This window comes from Pezoporus wallicus, unplaced genomic scaffold (assembly GCF_028554395.1).
Source record: "Pezoporus wallicus isolate ANWC-B61680 ecotype Strahan unplaced genomic scaffold, APGP_CSIRO_Pwel_v1 contig_736, whole genome shotgun sequence".
Taxonomy (NCBI): domain Eukaryota; kingdom Metazoa; phylum Chordata; class Aves; order Psittaciformes; family Psittacidae; genus Pezoporus; species Pezoporus wallicus.
The window spans coordinates 1325864-1351704 of NW_026639744.1; the positions used below are offsets into that span (position 1 = coordinate 1325864).

Genomic DNA, 25841 nt, shown 5'->3' on the forward strand with positions numbered 1-25841 from the left:
TGAATTAGACATTGGTTTCTTTTATTATGCCACAATGTAAACATATTTGGTATAAATAACGCTCTCATTGATCTTCATCCAGTTGTTCCAAAAGAGTCCTCCTCTGTTTTTCCAACTCCCCTTCACTCAGTTCACTGCCAGAAGTATCCCAGTTCCCCTGCAGAAAGAAGCAAAGTTAGTGGCTGGAACGATGGGGCTTCCAGGCCATGTTGGTCATCAGTGGTGCCACCTGTGCCCAGACATTACCCCAGTGCCACGGCAGCAATACAGGAGCACAAGGTACAGGAGGCTGCTCGTATCATGCTCAGGAGCTCCGACAGTGGCAGCCAGAACAAGTGGGGAGGGCATAGGAGGCACAGCAAGCTAAGCCCTGGTCCTCCTGTAGACTCTGCTCTATCACACCCAAGCTCAAACCCAAGTTCTCAGGAAATGCCCACATTAGGCCAAGTCATTGCACTTTCCAAAGGCAGCTGGAGGCCCAAGCAGCTTATTTTAAGACAGTAACGTAAGAAGTAGACACCTGCCCTGACATCTCAACTTGAAGGTGGAATATATGGGTTTTTACCCAGGAGGAGGCCACCACCACCACAATCTAAACAACCAGAGGCAAAAAACTCCCCCTCCAAGAGACCCAAAAAATGTTGAACCACAAGCAGTTTGCCTTTTTCATTCAAGCGCTTGTATGCGTCTTCTCAAACACTCTCGTAAACCCCTCCAAAACAAGCCAGAGAGCACAGCATGGCAGCCAAAGGCAGGACTGCAGTCACAAACATGCTCCCACACAGGACTTGCCAGCTTGAAAAGTGCAAGGGCTGCAGAACTCTCTTCCACTGAGATTTCCTCCCAGTGTTAGCCCAGCACTGCAGCTACTAAAATTCTAGAGGGCAGGTGTTGCATTTGGCACTTTTTATATATATAAATGGAAGCAGGACATGAATAAAGCTCTAGCACCTTACATTATGCCTGTAAAGCACCAGATAAAAAAGAAACAGGAAGGCTTACAGAATCTTTTCCAGGTCGCTTTTTAGTAGGAGATTTATGTTTTGATTCAGATCTTTGCCTAACTCTATCCTTTTCGCTCTCCCTCTCTCTTTCTTTTTTGTCCTTTTCTCGTTCAATGTCTGATTCTGGTGAATCCTGTGTAAATAAGGAGGAAATATTAAATACATTTATATTTATTTGTAGAATAACCACACCTCTAAACTGGCTGACTTCGTATCAGTATAGACCATATTAGGAAAACTGTGTGATTACTAATTAAGTACATCTTATTAACCATCATAGAAAAAAGTAATGCAAGAAAGGTCACTGAAGTGATCTGAGAAGGAGAGAAGTTTGTTCAATACCAAAGAATGTTCACATTCCCAGTGCAGTGTAGCATCGGGGCATGCTGGATGCCATACGGTAGGTACACCCACATTTCTTCTGGGCACAACTGTCATCTGTTCAGCAAGATCTCCAGGAAGGGTGAAATTGGGTAAACACTTTTCTGTCACACAGCTGATTGGCTTTTTCTGGATATTAACCATACTGTGAGGGATCAGGTGGCACAATGGTGGCTTTATTCCACATTTCATCCCAGTGTCGCTAAGCTTATGGGAACCTGTTTGTCTCAGAACCCTTCAGCACTAATATCTTACTCAACAGGTAACTATTAATGTCCCCTCTCGCTATGGACACTGTCTGCTGAAAGGTACAGCTAACTGCTTGTAAGTGAAAGGCACAAAAGAACAGTTCTAAAGAGTTCTGCAGCCAATGTGAGAGCAGAGACCCAAGTTGGTTTCTTTACTGAGGAAAAAAATATATTCTTTGTCCTCAATTGCTCTTCACATTGTTTTGATGATCCAGAACTTCTAATGTGACCCTGACACACAAGCAGACAAAAGGAATGAAGCCCAGCATTAGGCAGAAGGTAAAGACAGCTGGGTACCTTCACAGGTCTCCACAGTAGAAGTGAACACCAAGATTTGCCATGATAAACTGCAAATATCAGGCTGCTAGTGCAATCCTTTACACCTTGCTTGCACGGTTGCAGTTAAGCCCCCCAGTTTAATAATCTTAAATGGCTTAATATTAAGGTATATATAACAGAAAACTACTAAGTTACCCTCCCCTCCAGCCTGATCTCATAAAGTCTCTATTACAAAGGCGGCTGGATGATTACAGATCACAGAATAACAGAATGGTTTGGGCTGGAAGGGACATTAAAGACCACCCAGTTCCAACCCCCCCTGCCACAGATAGGGACACATTCTACCAGACCAGGTTGCTCAAAGCCCCATCCAACCTGGGCTTGAACACTGCCAGGGATGGGGCAGCCGCAGCTTCTCTGGGCAACCTGTGCCAGTGCCTCAGCACTCTCACAGGGAAGAACTTCTTCCTAGTATCTGATCTAAATCTGCCCTCTGTCAGTTTAAAGCCATTCCCCCTTGTCTTATCACTACTTGCCCTTGTCAAAAGGCCCTCTCCAGCTTTCTTGTCAGACCCTTTAGGCACTGGAAACTGCTCTAAGGTCTCCCTCGAGCCTTCTCCAGGCTGAACAAGCCCACCTCTCTCAGCCTGTAACCATAGGAGAGAGAGATGTTCCAGCCCTCAGAGCATCTTTGTGGACTCATCTGGACTTGCTCCATCAGGTCCACATTCTTCTTATGTTGGGGACCCCAGAGCTGGATGCAGTACTCCAAATGGGGGTCTCACCAGAGTTGACTAGATACCCAAAAATGATGACTGAAACCATAAGGTGCCATATTGTCCATTAGCCAACTGAAGTCAATTGTACTTACAGACTTATGTCTTCTCTTCTTGCTCTTCTTCTTGTGTTTTTTTGACTTCTTGTAACTTCTCTCTGCAGACATAGAAATAAGCACAATTACAATTAGCAAAATTATAAGGACTCAGAATAAAGTAAAATTAATTTCAAAATGAACAAGAAAAATCTCGTACCAGATTCTGCACTGGAAGAGCGCTCAGAAACTGATCTGGATTCTGAACGCTGCCTTTTCTTCTTTGAATGGCTGTCATCATCCTCAGTCTCTGAGCCCTAGAGACATGAACCCAACGCGATCAGTAAGAACACAGCATTACAGATGGTTACAGAAGCAGATTTTAAGCTGTGTAACATCTTACCGAGCGAGAGCGCGATCGCTTCCTGTGATGTTTTTTAGACTTTTTAGAATGCTTCTTGTTCTTTGAATGATGATGCTGACACTCATGCTAGAGGACAAGAGAAGAGAAATGTTATCATTCTCTGTCTACAGGACACAGTAATAAATTTAACGATGTTTCTCATCATCCACAAACGCATCTATGGCTAGGAGTGGTTAAAAAACTCCCACATAATAACGCATTTATTGCGACAAACCCCATGAAGAGGTACCAGTATTCCCACGTTAAAGCTGTCTTAACAAGCATCCAGGAATAAGGAAACGTACAGGCACAGATGCACACAGCTTCTATTACCTAGAAGCCTGTTCAATGTTTCCCATTTAAAACCACTGCTCACGATGGTCTAGAACACACTGCATGCCTTGCTCTGCCAAATTTGAAATTCTGAAATTAAGCCACTTAAAAAACCCTCTTACAAACCCCAGGAATTGGAACAAAAACCCCACAGAGCACCTGCCGCAAAACCAAATCTAGCATTATCTAGGAGAAAACCGCACCTTATTTAACAAGAATGGCTTGTCAAATCTTCTGCAGCTTAACTCTTACTGTGGCCTACCCAAAAATTAAGAATGAAACTGAACTACATCACCCATTTTGGACATCAGCAAAAATTTGCTAAAATAAAGTACATCTGCAGTGCTTAGTATGCTCTTGAAGTTCCAGATATGCAGTGAACAAAATACTGCAGAAGTTCTATTTCCTATTTCATCAGGTTTTGTACAAAATCACAGCACTGAACAATATTTCTAAAAATAAACCAGGAAATCTTGATGTTAACTTCTGAAAATTCTTGTAGGGAAGCAGATTTAAAGTATTAAAGAATATCAAGTAACTCTTAACACATTTCTTCAGTTCCTTCCTTTTACAATGAAGTTTTAATATCTGTTACTTTTAGGTAATACACCATGTCCACTGAAACAGAAATCAGTACAATTCTGTTAAATCCCTCTCCCTTCCTACACCATTTAAGAGTCAACCAATCAAGAATCTTTTTGTATACCCTCTGATCATGATAAAATAAAAATTACCTCTAGTACATGAATGAAATCTTTAAATATTCTTTTTCTTTCAGACTCCAGAGTGATGTCTTCAAATGCTGGTTCCTTCACAAATCTATCTCTGATCTGTAAGAAGAGCAGCAATGAAATACTAACATGAAATACACCCAGTCAGAAATAAAAATAACAGAGACACAAGTTCACCAGCTGAAAAAGCCACTGTACTGTTACAAGGCTAAACACTGGGGGTTTTATGCCAGCTTCAAAACCAGTCTTTATGAGACTGTAGCCAGAATTAGACTGTTCTTTTGGCATGCGCCATTTAAGCCACACGTTTGTTACAGCATGTATTTTCTATAAAGCGTATACTTTGAGAGGAGAGGTTTTTAAAAGTTATCTTGACCGGAACAAGATTACAGATTTCTAAGCAAGCAGAGTGCTTTATCTCCATTTAATTTAAGTTTGGGACATTGTGTGATTTTTTTTTTTTTCTTTTTTTTAAGGGTTTGTTTGGGTTTAATTTTTGGGTTGTTTGCTGTTGTTCGGGGTGCTTGTTTGCTTGGGGGTTTTTGTTTGGGTTTAGTTTTTTTGAGGGGTTTTGTTATAAATTGTATCCAAACGAAAGTATCAGTCAATAAAGTTATTCCCATCAAATCTCAATTTTTACTGAATAAACAGCAAGACAATTTTTACGAGAGTCTGAGTTGCACCTTGAGCTTAGAGAACCCAGGTTTACTTGTAAAAGCATTAGGATGCAACAGCCTGTTAGATCTATTTGGAAAGACTCGCATAACTCAGTGACAATACATACATCTTCCCAGACAGCGTCCAATTCAATTGGAGGAGTAGCTTGCTTCAACATACTCTTGAAGGCTGACTCTTTCCGCTTCATTTTGCGAGCTTCTTCCTTTTCCCTCTCTCTTTCACGAGCTTCTGCCTTTTCTAGCAGCTGTATCAAACAAAAGTCATAAGACTGCTTGAAAGATACCAAAATGAAAGATGAGTAATTCAGTTCCATGCAAGTTTTGGAAAGCCCGGTGACAGATCGCCTTTAGAATTTTCTATTAGTCACTTGGACTCACAGGAAAATTAACCAATTATTTATTTTTAAAGCATGCAACTGCTGTTTCTCAAACAGAATCTCAGAGTTAACCCATCATGCAAACAAGAACTACAGAAACACACAAAAATATTCCCTCATGAGGAAAGTAAATGAGATAAACATTTCAACTTGAGAAATTCTGTAGTAGGAATTAAGTAATGCTATGTTTTGAATAAAGATATACCTCTGCAATCCTTATTTTGGGAACTCATATGAGGATAAGCAACTCCAAAGCAAAGCATCTCTCAAGTATTATGAAAGAAGTCTAAGTAAAAGTAAGTGCCAATTCTTGTTTTAACAGAGATTTTGTACTGCAAGTTTTTGAACATTCCTATATATTAATACTTACACTGTTGAAAGCCAGCTTGATATTTCCTGCATCTAAAGTAGTAGCTCTTTTAGTTGAGCTGATGACCGTAACAAAATCTTCAAAGGAAGTATTCACTTCAACCACAAATCCTTTATCCTGCAAGAAAAAGCACTTCTTTGGCATCAGGCAAGTCAGGAACTCTCACTTCAGCGCTAATGCAGGTGACATTGATGCAATGTGAAATCACATCCCAAATGAACAGCAAAGAGCTCATCTGAATCATGAACTGGACATTAAAAGAAGAAACCACATTAAAGGAGCATTTTCCCCTCTCACCTTTAGGATATCTTTTATTATCTTCTTTTCATCATGGTAACGTGCTTTCAAGTCTTCAACATAGAACTTGAAAAGATCAAGTGCTGTGGATCCTGATGAAAAAACTAGATAAGTCAAAAGCTAGCTCTAATACAAGAGCTGCATTTTTTTAGACACTTAGAAAAATATACAAATAACCCTGCTCTAGACTACCCCAAATCCAAGACCTTTACCTTACTTTCTACAGGGCTGCAAGAGACAGTACTCTTACCAGGCTGACCAAGCATATTAGTGAATCTGATGTCTGAGCTTATTGTTGGGTACAACTCCATCCAAGAAGACATTGAATGTAATTGTCCATGCTCGTGCAGTTCATCTAAAAATAGCTACAAAATACAAATGAAATGGAAATTTGTAGTCACTTATCATCCTTTTACTTGGCTAGCAGCTGGAATAGATCCTATTAATAACTAGAATTCCATTTTTGTTAAAAATGCAATTAAAAAATCATTTTATACATCATCATTTCTTCCGGCCTTCCTCCACCATTTACAATGTTCCAATTGCATTTGTTTTCCATTCTAACCTATTTTCCTTTCCCCTAAACTTGTAGTTTTCTGGCAAGCAACTGTATTACGCAGCAGACAAAATGCTACAATGTTGATAAAAGACATATATGCACCTGTCAGCCCACCCTAAGAAATTAAAAGCTTGCACAGAATATCTAACCATGTAACACCTCTAGGACACAACAAAGTCCACCAACCTGAAAAGATTCTCTATTTTTACGCTGCCGCCTTCTTTCTCTAAGCAAACTCTTCTGTTTTTCTTCTTCCTCCTCTTTTTCCAATGCTCTGATATGTTCCTCAAAACAGATCAGTGCATCCTCCTTATCCATGTCTAGCAAAGATAACAAGAGTGATGAGAATAAAAATTAGGCATTTCTTCCCTCTAACTGTAAAGAGTTTCTTACTACAACGGTTGCTGATTGCTGCTGTGAATAGAAGCTTCACTGAGCACTGAAATGCATGAATATCTGTGCAGTAGCAAAACTAAGCCTCCCCCAACATGGACAAATTTACATTGCCAATAAAGAACACAGAAGGTACTTTATAAGAAAAGTGTCGGAGATCTTGTGTATCTCCCCACATTACCACAGACATCATAAACACAGAACACAGAGCATCTTTGCCAAATGCTTTAGCAGCTCTGTAAACAGCTATGCTGCTCTTAAAATACAGGATCAATTCATTTTTGACAAAATGTGCTCATAATGGAAAAACTGCCTTCTTACTCTAGAGGAGTAAAAGCAATTACTTTTCTCAGAAACCTCACTCAGTCAAGTACCTGTAACACAGATTACATTGTCAAATAATACTTCAAATTTCAAAGGCTAACAACTACTAGGGCAATTCAATTCCCTCCTGAAGAAAGGTATCCTTTGTTTAGTCATTAAGATTAATCAGTAAGGATTTTTGAAGCTGACATCTATTTCCTAGGAATGGAACAAGACAGGGTCCTTTACAGAGGCTGCTCAGCAGCTGTCAGAGCAGTTATGAAGCAGGCAAGAGCAAGCCATACCCAGTCAGGAGTCCTTACTGCTAAAGACAAATTCATTACCCCTTTTAAAAGAAACATGTAAGACTTTTTACGTACTCTGAAGTTCCTCATCTTCTGCAAATGTAGGATTGTCCATCAGATACTGCTGTGCCTCTGACCAAGTGGTACAGTAAGTGACATTAGCCATGTTATCTAGTATATTCTTCAAAGCTTCCCAATTCCTCTTTCGTAACTGTTTGGCTTGTTCCTGAAGAGAAAACAGGATTTTTTTTTTATTGTTAAATATGAGGTTGTGTAGGCAAAAATACATGACCCCTCAAGTCTGTTCTCCAAGAAAAAAAAAGAATAATAACCTTTCATTTATATGTAAAGCAACATATACTAATTGGATCTACATGGAATTTTTACATGCTATGACTGCTTGCATCCAGAGATAAACTGTTTCAGACTGTTTCAGTACTGTTACCTCTGACTGTTCCTGAAAGATGTGAAAAGCTCGTGAAATGGAGCTCATCTTCAGTTGTGTACTGTGCAAGAACAGGACTTCCAGCAGCTTGCTTAGGTAAGGATTCATCACCTGCCTGCTAACTCTACTGAACACCCCTTTTATACTGTATAATAATATGGCACATCTGTCTTTAAATTCACACCTACAAAATAAGTCATAGCTTCCAAGAGCCCACCAGTGCTTTTTGACTTGTGCCCTTGCTCCATCACATCTTGCTAAAGTTCTTTTCTCTCTCACACCCTTTGGTTCCAGACCCTGGAACTTGTGAGCAGCACATGGTTCATACCAACACGGAAACATTCTCATTTGGCTCTCCAAGCCTTTCCTAGATTCCTCCCCTGCTGTGAGCATTTTGACTGTCTCTGAACAACATTCAGAACTGCAGTGCTTGCAAGATTTCTTTACTAAGAGGTATAAATTATCTTACAGATAACAATTTTGAAAGTTACCTTCTCTTTCTTAGACAGAAAAAACAAGACATCTTCATAAATTTCAAGACGATCACGCTCAGATATCGCATTCCAGACTTCCATCTCCCCAAACATTTGCTCAGCTTTTCTGTGCAAAACGAAGAAAAAGCATACAATCATTTACTGGTAAACACAACTTAAACTGTCCCACCAGCTTACAATAAGGTTAATCAACTCTGTTCTAAGCAGTATACTTTTGTATGACACCTCTCCAATTTTCTCTCTTGGGAAACTTTTTCTGTGACACCTTTTTATCTCTTACTAACAAAGGTAACAGCTAAAAATTAAAGCCAATGCCACTATACACACCTCTCCACAGCAGTGGAAGTTCACCTGCAGTGCAGGTGAGGGGGAGCACATATTCAGGTTACTGTCCTAGCAAGCATCCTATGAGATCAGAGCTACAAAATCTTCAGCAGCAAGCTTATTAGATATATATCCATTTGGTCATGAACTTCCATGAAGAAGTTATCAGAACTACTTCATTCTTAATGGCAGGTGTAATACAAAACTCCTCTCTTATGCATCTTTCATTTCTACTTACTAGAAGCCCAACTCACTATTCATCAGCACACCACTTATGAATTGTTTTTTTTTGCCTGGGTCTTAAAACACATTTTATGAAAATTAAGACTTTTTGTGCTCATATAAGAATTTCAGTTACAGCCTTTTCCAGGCTAAACACATACTAAGGTAAACATTCACTAAGAGCAAGCCAGCAAGATTTGATTATTAACTTGGCAAGCTAGGAAAGGCTAGAACTTCATTTAATACTGGTCTTACTTGTATCTTGTTGTGGATGTCATCTTTTCATGGTTTTCAAGAAAACGCTGGAAGGATTCTTTAGCTTCTTTGTATTTTGATCTTGCTTCTTCTTTCTCTTCCTTTTCTGTTTGTACTTTGTATGCATTAAATGCTTGCTTTTTTTCACTTAATTTTGCCAAAGCACTTCATGTGAAAAGGAAAACAATGTCAATAATACAAAATGGAATTAAATTAGAAAAGCAAAACCAAAGAACCAAGAAATAACAGATTCTAATAAACCAGATTTTTGAGACAAAACAAAACAGAACCTAAATAGCCAGTCATCATCCTGTCTCTCCCTCAAGATTACTGGAAAATCATTTAAAAAAAAAAATAATAAAACCAATACTTACTAATAAAAGCAGTTAATAATAAAACACAAGCTACTATCATGCTTTCAGGTTACATTTACACATTACTATTTTTACCATTGATATCAACCACTTTTCTGCCAATTTTTATAGCAGTCACTCATTTCCAAAAGTAACCTAGAAACTCTTCAGCTCCATCCTTGTAAACATATGCTTTTATTCCAATGAAAATAATACATATAAAACACAACCAACAACTGCCACATCTTTTCCAGATGAAAAATTAAGCCTGGGACTTGCATTTCTTTACACAGGAAAGGAACAAAATTCCCTGCCAATGGTACACATTCACAAATGCACAAATACCTATTAAAACAATCAGGAGTTATGTCACTGAAGTCAAACTACCTAAAACAGTATTTGTCAGAAATCTAAGGAGGAAAGAATCAAGCAGTACCTGTATCTAGGATCATTAATGATCATTTTCATAGCTTGCTCCCAAGAAGCATTGGATGGTACCCGCTGTGAAGACATAAAATCATTAACTAATTACATCTGAAATGAACATCCAACAATGATCAATTCCTTTAAAAAAAAAATCCCTCAGGGGAAAAAAAAAGCACTATACAGTTGAGGTTAAAACAATACTCTGGAAAATTTTTTTTTTTTTTTTTGATTTTATTAACAACAAACATGGAAATGAAACATGGCACTTCTGGGACTACTGCTACTTCTACAATAATTTTTTCTGGAATTTTGTCTACTATAAAACCATGTTGACTCACTGTACAGAACACAAACAGACCCCATACACCTGAGGGAAAACCCAAGCCCAGTTTCTTTTTACTGTCACTTCATCTCCATCTTTAGAACAAAGGTAAGAAATTGAGGTCTCGAGCAATCAGATGACACTTCTATTAGAAACGTACCTCACTGTCAGGCAAAAATATTAAGAACCATAATTTCCGCAACACTTTAAATACAGTTTTAGAATTACTACTTCATAGGAATAAAAAAAAAAAATGTCTTAAAGTCAGGCTAGCCATGGAAACTGAATCTAACACTTCATCCTTCTTCTATATGGACCTATACACTGCCTGTCACTGAAGCATCTAGTGAAGCTGTCCATCAAATCACTCCCTGTTACAGTTTGAATTTTTGACAAAGACCAGATTACAAGTTTGCATGACTATGGGGATCATGTAAAAGGAAGAAAATAAGAAAAAAATGAACTGAGAGCCCTGATGAAAATTCAGCACTTCCCCACTCACCCAAAGAGCTGGAAAAAAGTTTAAACTGTGTATTTTTTCACTGTAGTATTCTTTCCCTCATTTCTTGTCTAGTACAAAAGTCCTCTTCCATAACAGTGAAGAATTCTTCACCAAAAAAACATTCCGACAAATGCAGTTTTTGCAGTTCAGTAATGCAATAAGAATAGTTGACCAAAATACCTTTTCTTTTAACAGTTCTTTAAATGCTTGCTTTGCTTCTTCCTTTGTATTCCATGTGTAGGTTTTTTTAACTGGTTGGGCATCATCATCCTCCTTCTTTAAAGCAGCACTATATACAGAAATTAGTAATTTTAACATTTAAGTATTATTTCAATTAGAGACACTGAAGAGTCACAAACCATCATAATCAGAGTACGTTTTTTATGCAGCAACACAAAGGAAAATAATAATGCGACATCTAAGAGCACAATATGTACAAGATTTTTCCTTACAGATACCATACACAACTGAAAAAAAAAACCAAACAAACTCTGTTTCAGAAAAGTTATTACCACTTATGCAATTAGCTACCTGCTCAAGTTATCTAGAAAGGATTCACAAAACTAAATTTAGCGGGAATACTTATATATGTATTACACAAAACTATAAAGGGGAGTCCCTAAAAATATGCCTTTCACCCTTAATTATCTCCTGCTGGTTATAATTCCCCAAAGCACATTTCTTTTTGCTTGAATGATAAAAATCATAAGCTTAACTCTCCACATAATTAATTCTCCATTATTAAATAACAAAGGATCTCGCTTCTGCTGGAACAGATACAGATCTATTTAGTATTGCATTTTCTTCTACCAACAGCCAGTTGCACAGGAAGAAGAAACATTTAAGCATATTATGTTACCCTGAGAAACTATTAGAGCTATCAAAAATCTAGCAAATGTTACTGTTCTCTGCAGGGTTTAAGAATTTTGGGAGACGGTTGGCAAGGGGAGGGCATTCATTTTTCTAAAAGCATATTTAATACTTCTTCCTCTCTTTGTTACTGATTATTCTTTTCTGCTACCACTGATTCATGCTCACATTTTGCTGCAGAAATGCCAACTGTCAAAGAAGCCTGGCCACCTACAACTGAAGACTAATGAGATCCTATTAAAAAATATGGAACTGCAGCAAAGCCACATGCTTTGTCATTTCACTTACTCTGCTGAGGCCTCCTGCTTGATAGAGTCATCTGTGTTAGCTGCACTTTCTGCACTCTGCTCCTGCACAGCAGGTGTAGAAGTTGCTTGGCCCTGTTCCTCAGCTGTGCCTGTACCAGTACTCTCATTTTCTACTCCAGAGGAAGATGCAGCAGTTTCTGCTTCAGGGGCTGCTGTTGCTGCAGAAGCAGCAGTGGTGGTAGCAATGGCTGCAGCAGTTTCAGCAGCAGTTGTGGCTGTGGTGGTTGTCACTTCTGCTGCAGCAGCTGGAGTGGATATTGCCGGAGTTGATTCTTCAGTCTTTGTGCTATGGGTATCAAAACACAGGAACAGTCACATACAAGCATGGGACAGCTTAACGGCTTAGGGAAGTGCATAGTTTAAGTAATTTAATTAAGCACAAGAAGAGAGGTTTAGGTCTAGTGACAAAGTTTTCTCAGAAGAACACAAAACAATCTTGACTCAGAGGAAGTAAATGCTTTACTGAAACTGCACATATGCAGATGAGTCAGTTCAAAGAAACCTAGAATACATTGTTTGAGGTTTTATATATTAAGCCACTATTTGGAATGAAAAGTTGCAAGAAGAATGTTATAAGGTTCAAGGACGCAATTCTGTTTTTAAGCAAAAGGCAGCTTAATGTAAAAAACCATTAAAAACATACCTGTTTTCTTCAGCTTTTATCATTGCTAGAGGAGAAAGGGGAGGGGGGGAGAAAACAATCAAAATATAGCTTCTAAAACAGTTTATATATGCATGGTAAAAAATTACTGTTAACATTATTTAATAAAAGCATAGCTTTAAATAGTTTTGTTACTATTAATAATTTTAATATTTGCACCCTTTAAAGACTGAAATAAATTCACACAAATCCCACTGAAGAAAGATCAGGATATATAATGAACAACTTCGTGGTTTAGAATAACTATTTCAACTTTAAAAGACTAGTTTAAAGAACAACGTCAGGCTCACTGAATCAGACCTCTCCTTTTTCATTCTAACAGTCACTGGTGCTTATTCTTTGTAGTACTTTTCTAAAAATACTAATTTCTTACCCCAGCTGACATTGTAGACTTTTCATCACCTTACAATACCAAACAAAACCATTCTAAAAGAGAAAACCAGGACCAGAACATCGAATGAAGTTTGTACAAAAGGGGACACTGCCTTTATCATACAGAAGGGCAATAAAAAATTACTAATATCTGCGCCACACCATAGTTTCTCAAATAAGTATTGTAAAAAATTAAAAGTGAACTGATACCCAAGCAAAGCCTTACACACAACTTTTTGCCTTTCAGCAGCCAGCCAGCACTGATGGCCTGACACATCATGGGCCCACCAAGCCAAAAATAATTCATCCTTATGTTGCCAATTTAAGTCCATCTTAGCCACTTCAATCTTAGCCGCTTTATCCACTTGTTGGTTGTTCTGGTGTTCCTCAGTGGCCCGACTTGGGTACATGAGCATCTACATGGCATACCTTCACCACCAGGTTCTGCACCTGGGCAGCAGTATCCCTACTCCTTTGAGTATAAATATTGCTGTTGAGTATAAATATTGCTGTTTTCAAAATTATTTCAAGACACCAAAACAAAGAGCAATTCTTACTCTATTGCAAGCTATACTGGATCACAGAAGTCCATCAACCTTTTACCCTACTATCCCAGGTGACTGAGGATTAGTACAGCTGCTCCTCTGCCTCTTGTCTTCCCTGATTGACCCTAACCACATCACAAACCCTACTAAGTTAGTGCAAGTTTCCAAAGGACTGGTGGCTATGTATGAACCAAACTTCACAACAGCCCTAAAATGAAGACTTGAAGCATCACCTACTGCTAACAGAGGGAGAGCATACATGAAGCCCTGGAACAAGCCACAACAGGTTACATCATGACCCTGTTCCTGCTTAAGGGACACGAGGGGGAACGATGCTGCTGCCATATAAGGAAGAACTAAGGGTATAATGGAAAAAGGGATGGTGATGACGACACAAGAGACATGAGTACTCTATTAAAATCCCAGGCTGCATTAACTCTATTATATACAGTTTATTTCAGCAGATTTATTGACTGATATGCTTTGATATGCACAGCCTGCAGCACACTGCCACCCTCCCTACTCATTTTTGCTAGTGTTACCTTCAAGATCCTCAAGCTCCTTCGGTTTTGCCCAGCGTGATTCCTTTGTTTGGGAATTATAATAGTAGGGCTTTCCAGAATCAGATTTATATTCTTTCCAGGGACACTTAGACAACAATTGCTAACGGAGAGAAAATAAATACATAAAATCAAACTTGAAAAGGTGTTCTAAAATTAAAAGGATAGCCAGAAGTGAGACACAAACACTACACCAAGAAATAACTTAAGGACCAATGAATATGAGGCATGTACTTTCCAAAGAAAATCATTGCCTGTGGTAAATGCACACATTAATTACCTAAAAATTGAAGAATGGCATATTTTTCATAAGGAAAATTTATCAAAAGATTGAGGAAAATGGTTGAGAGTTTTGTCCATTTTGCAGCCTCAAGTACTGGCAACATAAGAATCATGATATAAACATTTTTGCAGCATTTCTTATTTGAAGAGTTTGTTCCCATTAGAAAAAGATCTATTGGCACAGCTATCCTCACGCATGATACCTATGCTACCAAATTCTGGCGTTCACATACTCACAGTACAGCAATCTTCATCTGAATTTAGTTTACCTCAGCAGGTGTTTTGAGATCATCAGGCTTCTCCCATGTAGACTGCTTAGTTTCAGTATTATAATAATACGTTCTTCCATCAGGCGATTTGTGTTCTGTCCACGTAGAAGATTTCTAGGAAAAAATAAAAGACACCATTAATGATGAACAATAATTGCTGACCAAAATGTTATCAAAAGCCACTAAAAGGTTAAATACAAGTGGAAAGCAGATAAACCTGTTTAGAGTGCTCTTCACTAACAGAACTGTTGGTTGTGGTGGTTTGCTGGGCTGCACAAACTACAGGATGTGTTGTCTGAGGGCGAAACAAAACAGAGCTCTGAAAAGACATTCTTGTTAATATTTGTTTTTCATTTGCATGTGTATATTAAACATACTAAGTAATTTACCAGCAAAGGAAAGACAGCAATGCAAAAATCTGAACACATTTAATCCAGTATTGTTTTCAAGAAACTGTGACAAAGAGTTAAGAGTCTCTCCCCACTCATTCAGCAATCCAAGGCAGCTAATTACCATCAGAAAAGAAAGCAAAAGTGAATGCAGTCAGGTCCTGACAACTGCAAGTGAAAGTCTCAGAAGCACACCCTGTCCTCAAAACTAAGAAAAATTTGTCTGAAGATTCTGACTTCAAGAGTTTGGCCTGAACTTGGGAGCACCCTCCTACTGCTTTTCAGTGACAATGAAATAAGGACTGGCAGAATGCAGCTTTAGCCATCTACTCCATGTCAGTTACTGGATATGGCTGAGGAGAAACAACTTTCCTAGAAGTTCAACTGCCTTTTTCAATTACACAGCATACAATAAAAGATATTCACCAATATTTAATAATTAAGCTAGATACAAGATCCTCAAATTTCAAAGCAACAACCAAAAACTTACAGCAGGGTATCTTCGAGGCCATATGATTTATTTTCTCAGATTTCTGCCTCTTAGTTATTTAAACTATTTTCTTCCTCATCTTAAAATCTCAAAGATAAATGTCTGGGATATCTTCTAGAGAAGTAATTAAATATTTACAAAATTTTAAACAGAATTTTGATAGTGACTGAAAGTTATCTGTCATCATTCAATGAAAGACAAATTCGAGATTACTTCCAGATGACGTGCCTACCTCAATACAAAGTTACCTTGCTTCATGATCCAAAAATTTCACTATTAAGATACATAGCATCAGTTCTGTTCCATCAGATTTTTCCCATCCATTTGGTGGAAAGGTGAAAAACTACTGAAAAATCACCAAAGGAAGTAAGTCTGGCCTGCATACCACCATCCTGTTTACAAGTTCATTCTATGTTGAATCACCTTTCATGCAACCTAGCCAATATTTTTTTTCCTATTTAAGCTACTGATAGATGTTAACAAACATAACATGTTTCACAAACATGGACACAGACACTAAGAGAGGCAAATTTCAAATAATATCAAGACATCGAGGTAGAAGGAAGAGAGTTACTGCTTGTTGGCAATTTAGCTTAAAACAGATGAGGTGGTAATAACCATTCTTTTGAGGTTAATAATTTATATTCTTCACAAAACACAAGGCTTTCAGAATTATTACGGATAACTAGATAGACTACTCATTTTATTGCTGAAGTGTTTGGTAATAAAATTCTCAGTAAGCTGGAAATGCTAACAGAGGTTCCAGTAGGCCTCATGAGACTCAACAAAGTTTTGAACAGAACTTTGACCTGTTTCTCCTACTAAGTGCAGGTGAGTTAAGGAAAAGCAAGGCAGACTTAATCATTGGCTACCAAATTCTGCTATACACATCAGAACTGCCAAAGCAAAACACTCATATATTTATAACAGGTGAAAAGTTACCCAAATTTAAGTAGAATAAAAGTCTGTTTATGAATTGGTCACTGGTATGGAAGGCGAAAAAAATAGTTAAAAGTATGAACATAGTAAGAGGAACAACCTTCAGTCTTCTTCAGCGCATGTAACACCCCAGATCCACCCTGAGTAACTCTCTAGCCCAACACCTGCAAAGATCTGAATCTGAAAACAGTCAGTGTGAAGAGTAACAGAGGTCTCTAGGCTACAACTCACTTGCTTCTCAGGCAGGACAAAAAGACCTACAAACATTACAAGAAACATCTCATATTGCTGACCTGCATACTGGAAGAACTAGAAACAAATAGATTTCAATGCACAGAAAACACATCTACTTTAACTATTAACATTACTTACAGAGTGACAGTCAAACAAGCAGAGAAGCTCTATATGAGAAGAAAACCAAGATATAGGGTTTTCTTTTAAACCTCTAAAGTCATACCACCACACTGCCATTACAATCTTGTAGAATCTTGGTTTTCACATACCTGAGTTCCAGGAGGTGCTACACCTAAAGAAAACAAACAAATGAAATTAAAAGGGTTTGGTTGCTTTATTTTTCTATACAAAGGCTCAAACCAATCAATGTTTGCAAGAAAAAAATTTGGGAATTAATGAAGATGTCAGCTACTGAAACACTAAATGACAGTTTACAGAAAAGGGTTTTCATTTTTCATCTGGTTGGGGTTTTTTGTGTTTTTTTTTTTTTAAATACTTCACCTAATTCTGGTAGCATATTTTGAAATAGTAACAAATTGTTTCTACTTACCTACTTGTGCATCCATGCTGTTCACTCCTGGCTGTAGAAAAAATAAAAATCAACATTTAAGTATTGAGAGCAACTGTAGTTAAATCATCAATAAACAATGCACATACTCAACTGAGTGCTTTTAGCAACAAAATGCTCTACAGTCTTCTATTTGGATTTCTAGCTTCTTGTCACTCAATTATCACTGCTTCTTAAACAGGTGATTAAAACATTAAGCTACTTTTCAAAAAGGCAATAAAAACCAACTACACCAGGGAGTCCTCTGCCATGTGTGCAGTACCCATCTTCATCTCCGAAACCTCACTTGGAGTACTGTGTACAGTTCTGGGGTCCTCAACATAAAAAGGACATGGAACTGTTCGAACAAGTCCAGAGGAGGGCCATGAAGATGATCAGGGGACTGGAGCACCTCCTGTATGAAGACAGGCTGATAAAGCTGGGGCTGTTCAGCCTGGAAAAGAGAAGGCTGTGTGGAAACCTCATAGCAGCCTTCAGCATCCAAAGGGGGCTTATAGGGATGCTAGGGAGGGACTCTTCACTAGGGACTGTAGTGATAGGACAAGGGATAACGGGTTAAAACTTAAACAGGGGAAGTTTAGATTGGATATAAGGAGGAAGTTCTTTACTGTAAGGGTGGTGAGGCACTGGAATGGGTTGCCCAGGGAAGTTGTGAATGCTCCATCCCTGGCAGTGCTCAAGGCCAGGTTGGACAGAGCCTTGGGTGACATGGTTTAGTGCGAGGTGTCCCTGCCCATGGCAGGGTGGTTGGAACTAGATGATCTTAAGGTCCTTTCCAACCCTAACTATTCTATGAGTCCAAATGAGCAGGTTAGGAGGAAAAAAGATTCTGAATTTCTGCTCAAGTAGCTTAGTAGGCTTCTGTTATAATCATGTGGCTTAAGCCTTTGAATGTATTGGTGTTACATTCATAAGGCTTCCAGCAAATAACCAAAGCTCTTAGAGATGCCCTTCTTGAAATTCTTTCAACCTAAGGAAAAAGATTAACAGAATTCAAATAGTTTTCCCAATTTCTTCTTCTGTAAGCAAGAATATAGCTTACAGGTTTATCTCTTGCTAGGGTTTAGTCTTTCAGCTCTCTTCTATAAGCTATTAATTGAAAACTCCTTGAGGAGTAAAAAAAAAGCAGAATTTGTTAAAAATAGAAAAGAAATTATCTTGGATGAATCATATGTGATATTATGCAATAGGACTAAACCAGACGAACTGTCAACAAACTTTACACCTTTAAAATGCATTTTGTATATTAAATATTTCAGCAACTCTGTGTGCACATATGCCTGTGAGCATAACGTCAGTTAAGTAAGGCCATAGTTAATTTTGTGTCTCCAGTAACTAATCCTTCCAACACATTTCTTTACTTGTGCCTATGTTTACATCTCCAAATTCCATTCTCATTTGTGTAGCACAAGAGCACTAACTGAAATAAGCATTTTTAGGAATTACACCAATTCTAATCGGCTTTCTGGAAGTAAACACTTTGTAGATCACAACAGGTAGTGAACCTGCACAGGAGTGGTTTGAAAGACCACAGCTCTTGGACAAAACAGCCTAGACCGAAGATCCCTCACACAAGTACAAATCATCCACTTGGCCTCAGTGAGCTGTATATTACATTTTTCACTTGAGAACATATATTCCATCAGGCAACCAAATTTATAACAAGCCAATAATCTCATGAAGTTTATAAAGCAAATAATCATGGGTGCAAAGCTGATCACAATAATTTTTTACACATCTACAAATTTTATATTGGGAATTGGTAAAATCCTTCTTTTCTTCCTAAAGCACTTTCCAGGCTGTGGTACACATGTGCCAGAGAGGTACAAGGATGCTGCCATGACAAACAAATGCCTTCTACACATGCGTGAATGTGTGAGGTCCTGGCATCACTACAAAAAGGTTTAAGGGCAAAATTAAAAGCTGGAGCCCTCCACTGTGCTTAACTTTGCCTCCCAAATACTAAATATCCACAGATTCAGTTAAAAATTTATTCCTAATCCAGTATTAGAAAGCCAAATTATCTGCCTTCTTACCAAAATACATTAAAATATACAGTAAAAGTCAAGATTAGACTGTTTCCCTCACCTTTTAAGTCTCAATTGGCCATAGCACTTCTAAGATTTTCCTCTTAAGGTCTAAAATGATCTCAAAATTTTTTTATGAGCATCACATGGCAGAAATTCGTAACAGCTTCTGTATGAGAAGTGGAGGAAAATCACTACCATCTACTCAGTAGCTTCTAAACTACTCAGTGCATTAGAAAGTAGCTATGTGAGCACAAAAACTAATGAACCTCACTTCCCAAGAATTTGCCCTAAGGAATTACTAACTTCAATTTCATTAAGGTTGCAACATACGCTCACATCTCATTAAACAGAGACCAGCACTGAGAAACAAACTTGTAACCAGCAGGAAGATTCTCTACTGTCTGATAAAGCCCAAGCACTAAATTTAAGTTCTCCACTGTTAAGACAATGTCCCTTCTCTGGTATGAATTCTTGGCCATTTAGCATGTGACATGACATTACATCCTTTTTGTAACAGTCCCTTCCCCATTTATTTCACAGAAACCTTGTATCTTTGTGACCTTTCTCTTGTTAGTCCAGAGGGTAGATGGACTGTTCAGCACAACACAACTGGCTACACACAAACTATTTAGTAGATGAATTAAAGAACTCTTCCAGCAAACCCTTAAACAAAGAAAAAAAAGTGGAGTATTAACCAATTTATTTTTAAAAATAATCAACAAATGCAGTAGCAAAAGTTTTGTGCTTAGTGCTATAGAAAAATTCAAAGTTCTACAAGGATGAACTTGGGGATATAGTATCTGCATGGCAAGAAAATAAAGAAACTAATTTATTTCTAAATTTAAGCTGCTAGAACTGTTTTCAAGTGGGTCTTCTATAGCTATTTTAAATCTCCTAAAAGATTATGTTCATAGAAAAGTAGCTTTTTCCACTTTAGAGACTTCATCTGTAATTTGTTAACTCCACCCTCTCTATTTCCACCCAAATAACTTCTCTATACCTCTGAAGATTTCATCAAACTTTACTCAAGGTCTCAAATATGCTGAATTTCAGAAGCATTTATGAAAAATCAGATACAGAGTGGTATTAGAGTCAGCTATTGCTCCAAACAGCCAGAATCCACACTGGGCTCCTGCCAAACTATAAACAGGTGAGGGACAAGGGAAGTAGCCATCAGAATCCTTACAGAAAACAGAAGGGAAAAACAAAGACATACAGAGAAGAGTTTAAAGACTGTAGAAAATCCACAAGATACCAAGTATCACTAGTTCTTCTCACATAATTTTTTTTTTTTTACAATAATTCAGGAACTGGATACTTCATTGCAATTAGCAGTATCTTTTTCATAATCCAGTTCAAGCAAGCAAAGGCATCCCCAGACTGAATTAATGACAGCAACTGACACGAAGAAATTTCAAAACCCAGGAAAGTGAAGTTAAGCTCACCGGAACTGTAGGCTGCATAGCAGCTTGAGACATGTGAGACATCATCATTCCAGGCATTACTGACTGCATCATTCCAGGCATCTATAATTAAGAAGTATTTTAGATATATTTTATGATATTTTAAACAAATGTGAAGATTCTTTTATTTTTTTGTTGTTTTTATTTATTATCTGGTACTAGGTTTTAATCCAAAAAAGCCCTTGGCAAAGAAAGACAGGTTTGTAGAATTCTGATTCCCTTCGCTACACTCCACAAAAGTGACATTAGGAATAACACATCTACAGCATTCCAAATTCTGATATGAAATTTATTAATAAGCCAACCATTTAAACTATAAAAGACACCATGCATGATCTGTTAATAAGCTATTACCAAAATCCTGAGTTAAAGCAGGAAAAATAAAGCTTGGGAAAGATTTCTGCAAAATTCCAAGACCACATGGAACAAAGTGAACAAAGGAAAGTTAAACTTAAAGCCCAAGATTACTTCTGCTCACATTTTTTGACAACTTCCAACATGTCTCCCTTTCTTCTTACCTCTGCAAATAGGAAGAAACACTTTACGGGGACACTAGAAAAAACGAAGTTCTGCAAACAACTTCAAGGTAAAGAGAGCTATTCAATTCAATTTAAATAATCAAACCTTTAAACCAGTTCTGAACTTTTTTAAAAAAGACTGGAAGAAACTTAACATAGACGTACAATATTAACAAAGTATGTACAGTGAGAACTTGGTAAATGGGGACATACCATGCTACAAAAGTGAAATGTCTGAGTCTAGACTGGTATCTGAGTTTGCGTGGTCAGATGAGACCAAAAAACCACAGAACTGCTGCTCAGATAAGGCAGCTTTTGCTCAAATATTTATGCTTATAGTCTCAAGGGGACAGTTATGCACAACTTATGCATCACTGAAGCAATGCACTGAAAAGATGTTAAAAACGCTACTTAAAGTGTTTAATACCTTGCCCGTTTCCCGCTACATTTTGCTGATCCTGGCTTTTAAGAACTAACATTAAAAGGTAGTGAAATAAGCAAATATATAATTTAGGTAATTATGAACATAAATTTTTGGCCACTCATCCCAAAGAGGTTAGCCAACCCCCTTCAACCTTTCCATTATGCCCCTTTACCTTTATTGTCCTTGGCAGGCTGGCCAAGTGACCCCATCCCCCTGTATCTTCAGGGAGCATCAGGTTACCACTCTCATCTTGCATCTCATGCGGAGAGAGGGATATGTGGTAGGGCTACTGCTCCACCCTCAAATCCACAAGGTTTTCTTGGGAGAGCAAGGGAGGAAGGAAAGACTGGAAGGCGGCCCCTCCTATTTCTCGCCATCCTGTAGAAGCAGGAGAAGAAAGCACTCTTGCCCCACCTCTACTTGCGACTAAGGGGGCTCTGAGATTGTGAAACTCCTTAAAAGCCCTGACTCAGGTACTGAAGAAACCCCGAGCACTGCTCAGCTTCTGCGTAACACTAAGCCAGTCAGCAAAGGAAAAAACAATGGGGATGAGAGTGAATTCTTTTCCAAAAGACCTTCCTCTGAATGATGCTGTTGCTATTATCTGTGACAAGTACTTGTTTTATAGGGGTTCACTTGAGAAGGGAGAAAAACAAGCTACAAAACATCCTGCCCAGCAAAGGTTCACAGATAAACCTCTGGTATCTGCTGGAAGAAAAAACTTATTGACCAAGGAAACAAACCAACACAGGCTGGTAATTCCAGCACAATAGGTCCGGTCACCATCCTACCTCATCCATGAAGCTGTCGGGTAACTGAGCCTCTGACACCCTATCATACCATTTATTTTGTTCTACATCTGCCAAAAAGTCCTGAGTTCTCTATACTGCACACTAAAATATTAAATATTGACATATTCGATGCATGAGAGTGAGAACAGTGGAACAGAAGACACAAAAGAACTGTTAAGTAGAGGAATAAAATAGAATTGCTACTTAAGTTCCTAGTAAACACAAAAGCTTCTGCTATTAACAATCCTCATGTTTTACAATTGTGTTATTTTTACACCAGCAGTTCTAACAGCCTGAAAAAACATTGCTGAATAGACTCCTACCAAGGCTTTATACACCAGTTTAAAGAGACACATGCTCTACCCATGGTACTGCAAAGAAAGACACTGAGTTGTCAAGCATAACCTAGTGGGCTCTTCTCAAAGGGTTTATCCTTCTTGCCATCCTCTGTCTGCTCTGGTCTACTCCATCCTCCTGATCTAGCTGATGACACTCCATTTCTGCTTATGTAAATCATCATTCACAAGCAGCATTACCTAAACGTTTATTTACATCCAGAAAGATAATTGTTCCTTTTAGAAGTTCAGAATTTAACTAGAAACCACACGTGAAATGACCTCTGAAAATAAAAGCTTTAAAGCTGCAAAAAACACAGATATGATCAGGGCTACTCTACCTGTCAACCCAGGCTGCCACCTGTCAATCTAAATGGCCAAGTCCATTTTTCAATCACATGGCTCTAGCAACAACTGTGTATGAAGAATTATACACCACTCCATAGGATTCAAGAAGGAATTCTGCAGAAATTCAGAACTTAATTACAAGAATTAAAGAAGAATTGAAACAAGAATTAAAGAAACATGAAGTTCTCTACTGTTACCACCTCTGGAAAAAAAGCACTACTTTTGCTTCTAGTATGCATTAGTAAGATCTTACTTCTTCAAAATCTAAAGAAAACTACCAAAAAGCTTTAATAAAAAACAAATTATGGAACTGTGTTAACAGCTATTTACAATTAAAGTTACATAAGAGGTTAGAAATGAGACGACTTTCTGCATGGATAGGAACCCCAAATCGTTAATCTTACCATTTGTAAGCTACTGCATGAGACTCACCTCCCTCAAGGATTACCTGACATCATTATGGAAGTACAAAAACTTTTTGTAACGCTGCCCTACCTGCCCCATTGGTGGTCCTCCCATGGGAGGCATCATCTGAGGCATCATTCCGTGTGGAACTGGCGGCATATTTGGTGGTCTCTGACCCATGGGGTGCATCCCCATGGGAGGATAATGTGGCATGCCCGGGTGTCCCATCTGCAAGACAGCAACAAGCAAGAAAAATCAGCATGAAGCCAACCACCTGCACCCCCCACAGAAGCATTAGTAACAAAGCAGTGCTCAACACTGAATTGAAAGTTATTTAGGCAATTTTAGACTGGTATCACAGCTCAGCAAGCAAGATCCTCTTCACTCTTCTAGATCCTCTAAAGCCAGAGTTAATCCTAATTAACACAACCATTTGAAAATTTCAAAACCATCATCCAAGTAAAAAAACAAAACCAAACAAACCTAACCCCCCCCCCCCCCAAAACCCAACCCAACCCAAAACCACAACAAGCCCAACCCTCAAACTATTTCATCTTATGGTTTGTCACAAAAAAAAAACCAGACTAAATTCAGGAACACTCTTACAAACAAGAACAATTAACTCAAGTAATCCTGTGGCACAGAAGTCAATCAGAGAAACACACCACTTTCTATTACCGATGTCTAACTTTGAAAGAGTTTCTACAATAACTACCACCCCTGTGTCCATATTCTCCTAAAAACATGAATCCTGATGCTGTTCTAATGTTTGGCGCAGTCACTGCTAGTATGAAAATGGAGATGGACTGTTTTTCCTACTTTTCCCTACCTTTTTATTACCATAACACATTAAACATTAAGAGTTTTCTATTCTAGACAGATTTTACCTTAAAATAAACCCTGCAAACCATTTTACTTCAAAGAACGTAATACACACACATAAAGAAGTATGTCAGAGAAGTGCACAAATTTAATAATTTGAGAACTATTTTTAAGCAAAAATACTACTTTAGAATGGTCCTTAGCAGATAAAAAAGGGAATACTTTTTTTATGTTTAAAAGGAATTTTTCTTTTTTTGAAATACCAAAAAACTTCCTAAAGCTGGTTCACATAAATCACAATCAACTAAAAACGTTTGAAGCTTCTGAACCTAGCACTTGACCTCCCTACCACATCCTTGGGTCTCACAAGACACGCAAAGGCAGGTCGCCCCTTTACTGAGTCTCAGGCGCTGCCCAAGTAACTCATGGTAAAGAAAAACAACCTCAGAATCCACTCAGCCGCTCCACTAAGTGTAACCACGTTTTCTTTTTACTTTCTGAAGAACCCGCCAACGAAGCGCCGTTCCCCGTCGGTCGCTGTAGTGAGGGTTCTTACTGGGGGAAGGGCTAAGCCTCCACACCCCACAGCCGCACACCCATTCGCAGGGCTCCACAGCAACGCGCCGCCTCCGGAGGCGGAAGCCAGCCCGGGCCGGGTGCCCCCGCAGCTCTGTCCCGTTTACACCACAAAGCTCGGCGGCGCCCACCCGACTCTCTCCACCGTCCCGCACTCACCATGAGGGAGCTGCGGTCGACGCCACCGGGCCGCATCGAGGGGCTCAGCAGGCTGCCCCCACTGCACCTGCCAAGAAGCCGTCCTCTGAGTGGCTGCCGCGACGAAGGGCCAAAGGGCATGAGCGGCTCGGGCTCCCCGCGGGGCGGGAGTAGCGGGGCCAGCAGGCTGACTGGCTTCCCAGCCGGCCAATCCGGGCGGCCCGCCAGTCGGGCGCTCTTCGGCGATTGGTCCGCAGCGGAAGCTACAGGGCGGACGGCGTCCCCCGGCGTCAGCTGCATGAGGGGAGGGGGCTTCGGCAAGGAAAACGGGAGCGGTTGCGGGGAGGCGGTCGCCGCCGCCGCCGCTGAGTCCCCACCTGACATCCTGGCTGCCGGCCCAGCCGTGAGAAGCTCTTCTCCGCCTCTCTTAGCGTCAGCGACCGGAACCGCTGGTGGCGGCAAAAACCCGGCGGATAGAGAGAGGCCCCGCGCTGGGGCGGGGGAGCCGCAAAGAAAAGGCGGCTCGACAGGCCGGGAGCACGGCGGCGGCGAGCAGAGACGCCTCCCGGAGAGAACGGGCCGCTGTCGACGGGGAAAGGGGCTCAGGCCCGACGGGCCGAAGAGCTCGCGCGGGGGGAAGTGGCTGCGGCGGGGGCAGAGCAGAGGGGACGCTGGGAAAGGGCTCACGTG

The 25841-nt window shown here is 39.3% G+C and overlaps 1 protein-coding gene across 5 annotated transcripts; it reads right to left on the reverse strand.

Moving 5' to 3' along the window:
- On the reverse strand, window positions 1-25841 carry PRPF40A (pre-mRNA processing factor 40 homolog A). Of its 5 annotated transcripts, none has more exons than XM_057415705.1 (26): window positions 25173-25841; window positions 23706-23843; window positions 20777-20857; window positions 17284-17314; window positions 17003-17025; window positions 14899-14976; window positions 14682-14795; window positions 14113-14233; window positions 12636-12660; window positions 11973-12278; window positions 10995-11103; window positions 10001-10065; window positions 9212-9376; window positions 8408-8516; window positions 7547-7697; window positions 6657-6790; window positions 6162-6276; window positions 5912-6003; window positions 5615-5731; window positions 4975-5112; window positions 4194-4289; window positions 3127-3213; window positions 2944-3040; window positions 2784-2845; window positions 1003-1137; window positions 1-157 (listed from the first exon to the last, which is right to left on the reverse strand). In XM_057415705.1, the coding sequence occupies exons 1-26, from the start codon at window positions 25533-25535 to the stop codon at window positions 65-67; spliced, it is 3045 nt and encodes a 1014-aa protein (XP_057271688.1). In that variant the 5' UTR covers window positions 25536-25841; the 3' UTR covers window positions 1-64. The 5 variants fall into 5 exon arrangements, with proteins under 5 accessions (XP_057271688.1, XP_057271687.1, XP_057271686.1 ...); XM_057415704.1 differs by having other exon boundaries at window positions 5912-6015; XM_057415703.1 differs by having other exon boundaries at window positions 14899-15000.

Excerpts from the sequence above, each read along its gene's own strand:
- PRPF40A (XM_057415702.1), bottom strand. The coding sequence starts at position 25,535 with ATGTCAGGTGGGGACTCAGCGGCGGCGGCGGCGACCGCCTCCCCGCAA. Across the intron at positions 8,517-9,211 it reads ACATCCACAACAAGATACAA|AAAAGCTGAGCAAATGTTTG; the intron begins GTAAGACCAGTA and ends CGTTTTGCACAG. Across the intron at positions 6,277-6,656 it reads AAAATAGAGAATCTTTTCAG|CTATTTTTAGATGAACTGCA; the intron begins GTTGGTGGACTT and ends TGTATTTTGTAG.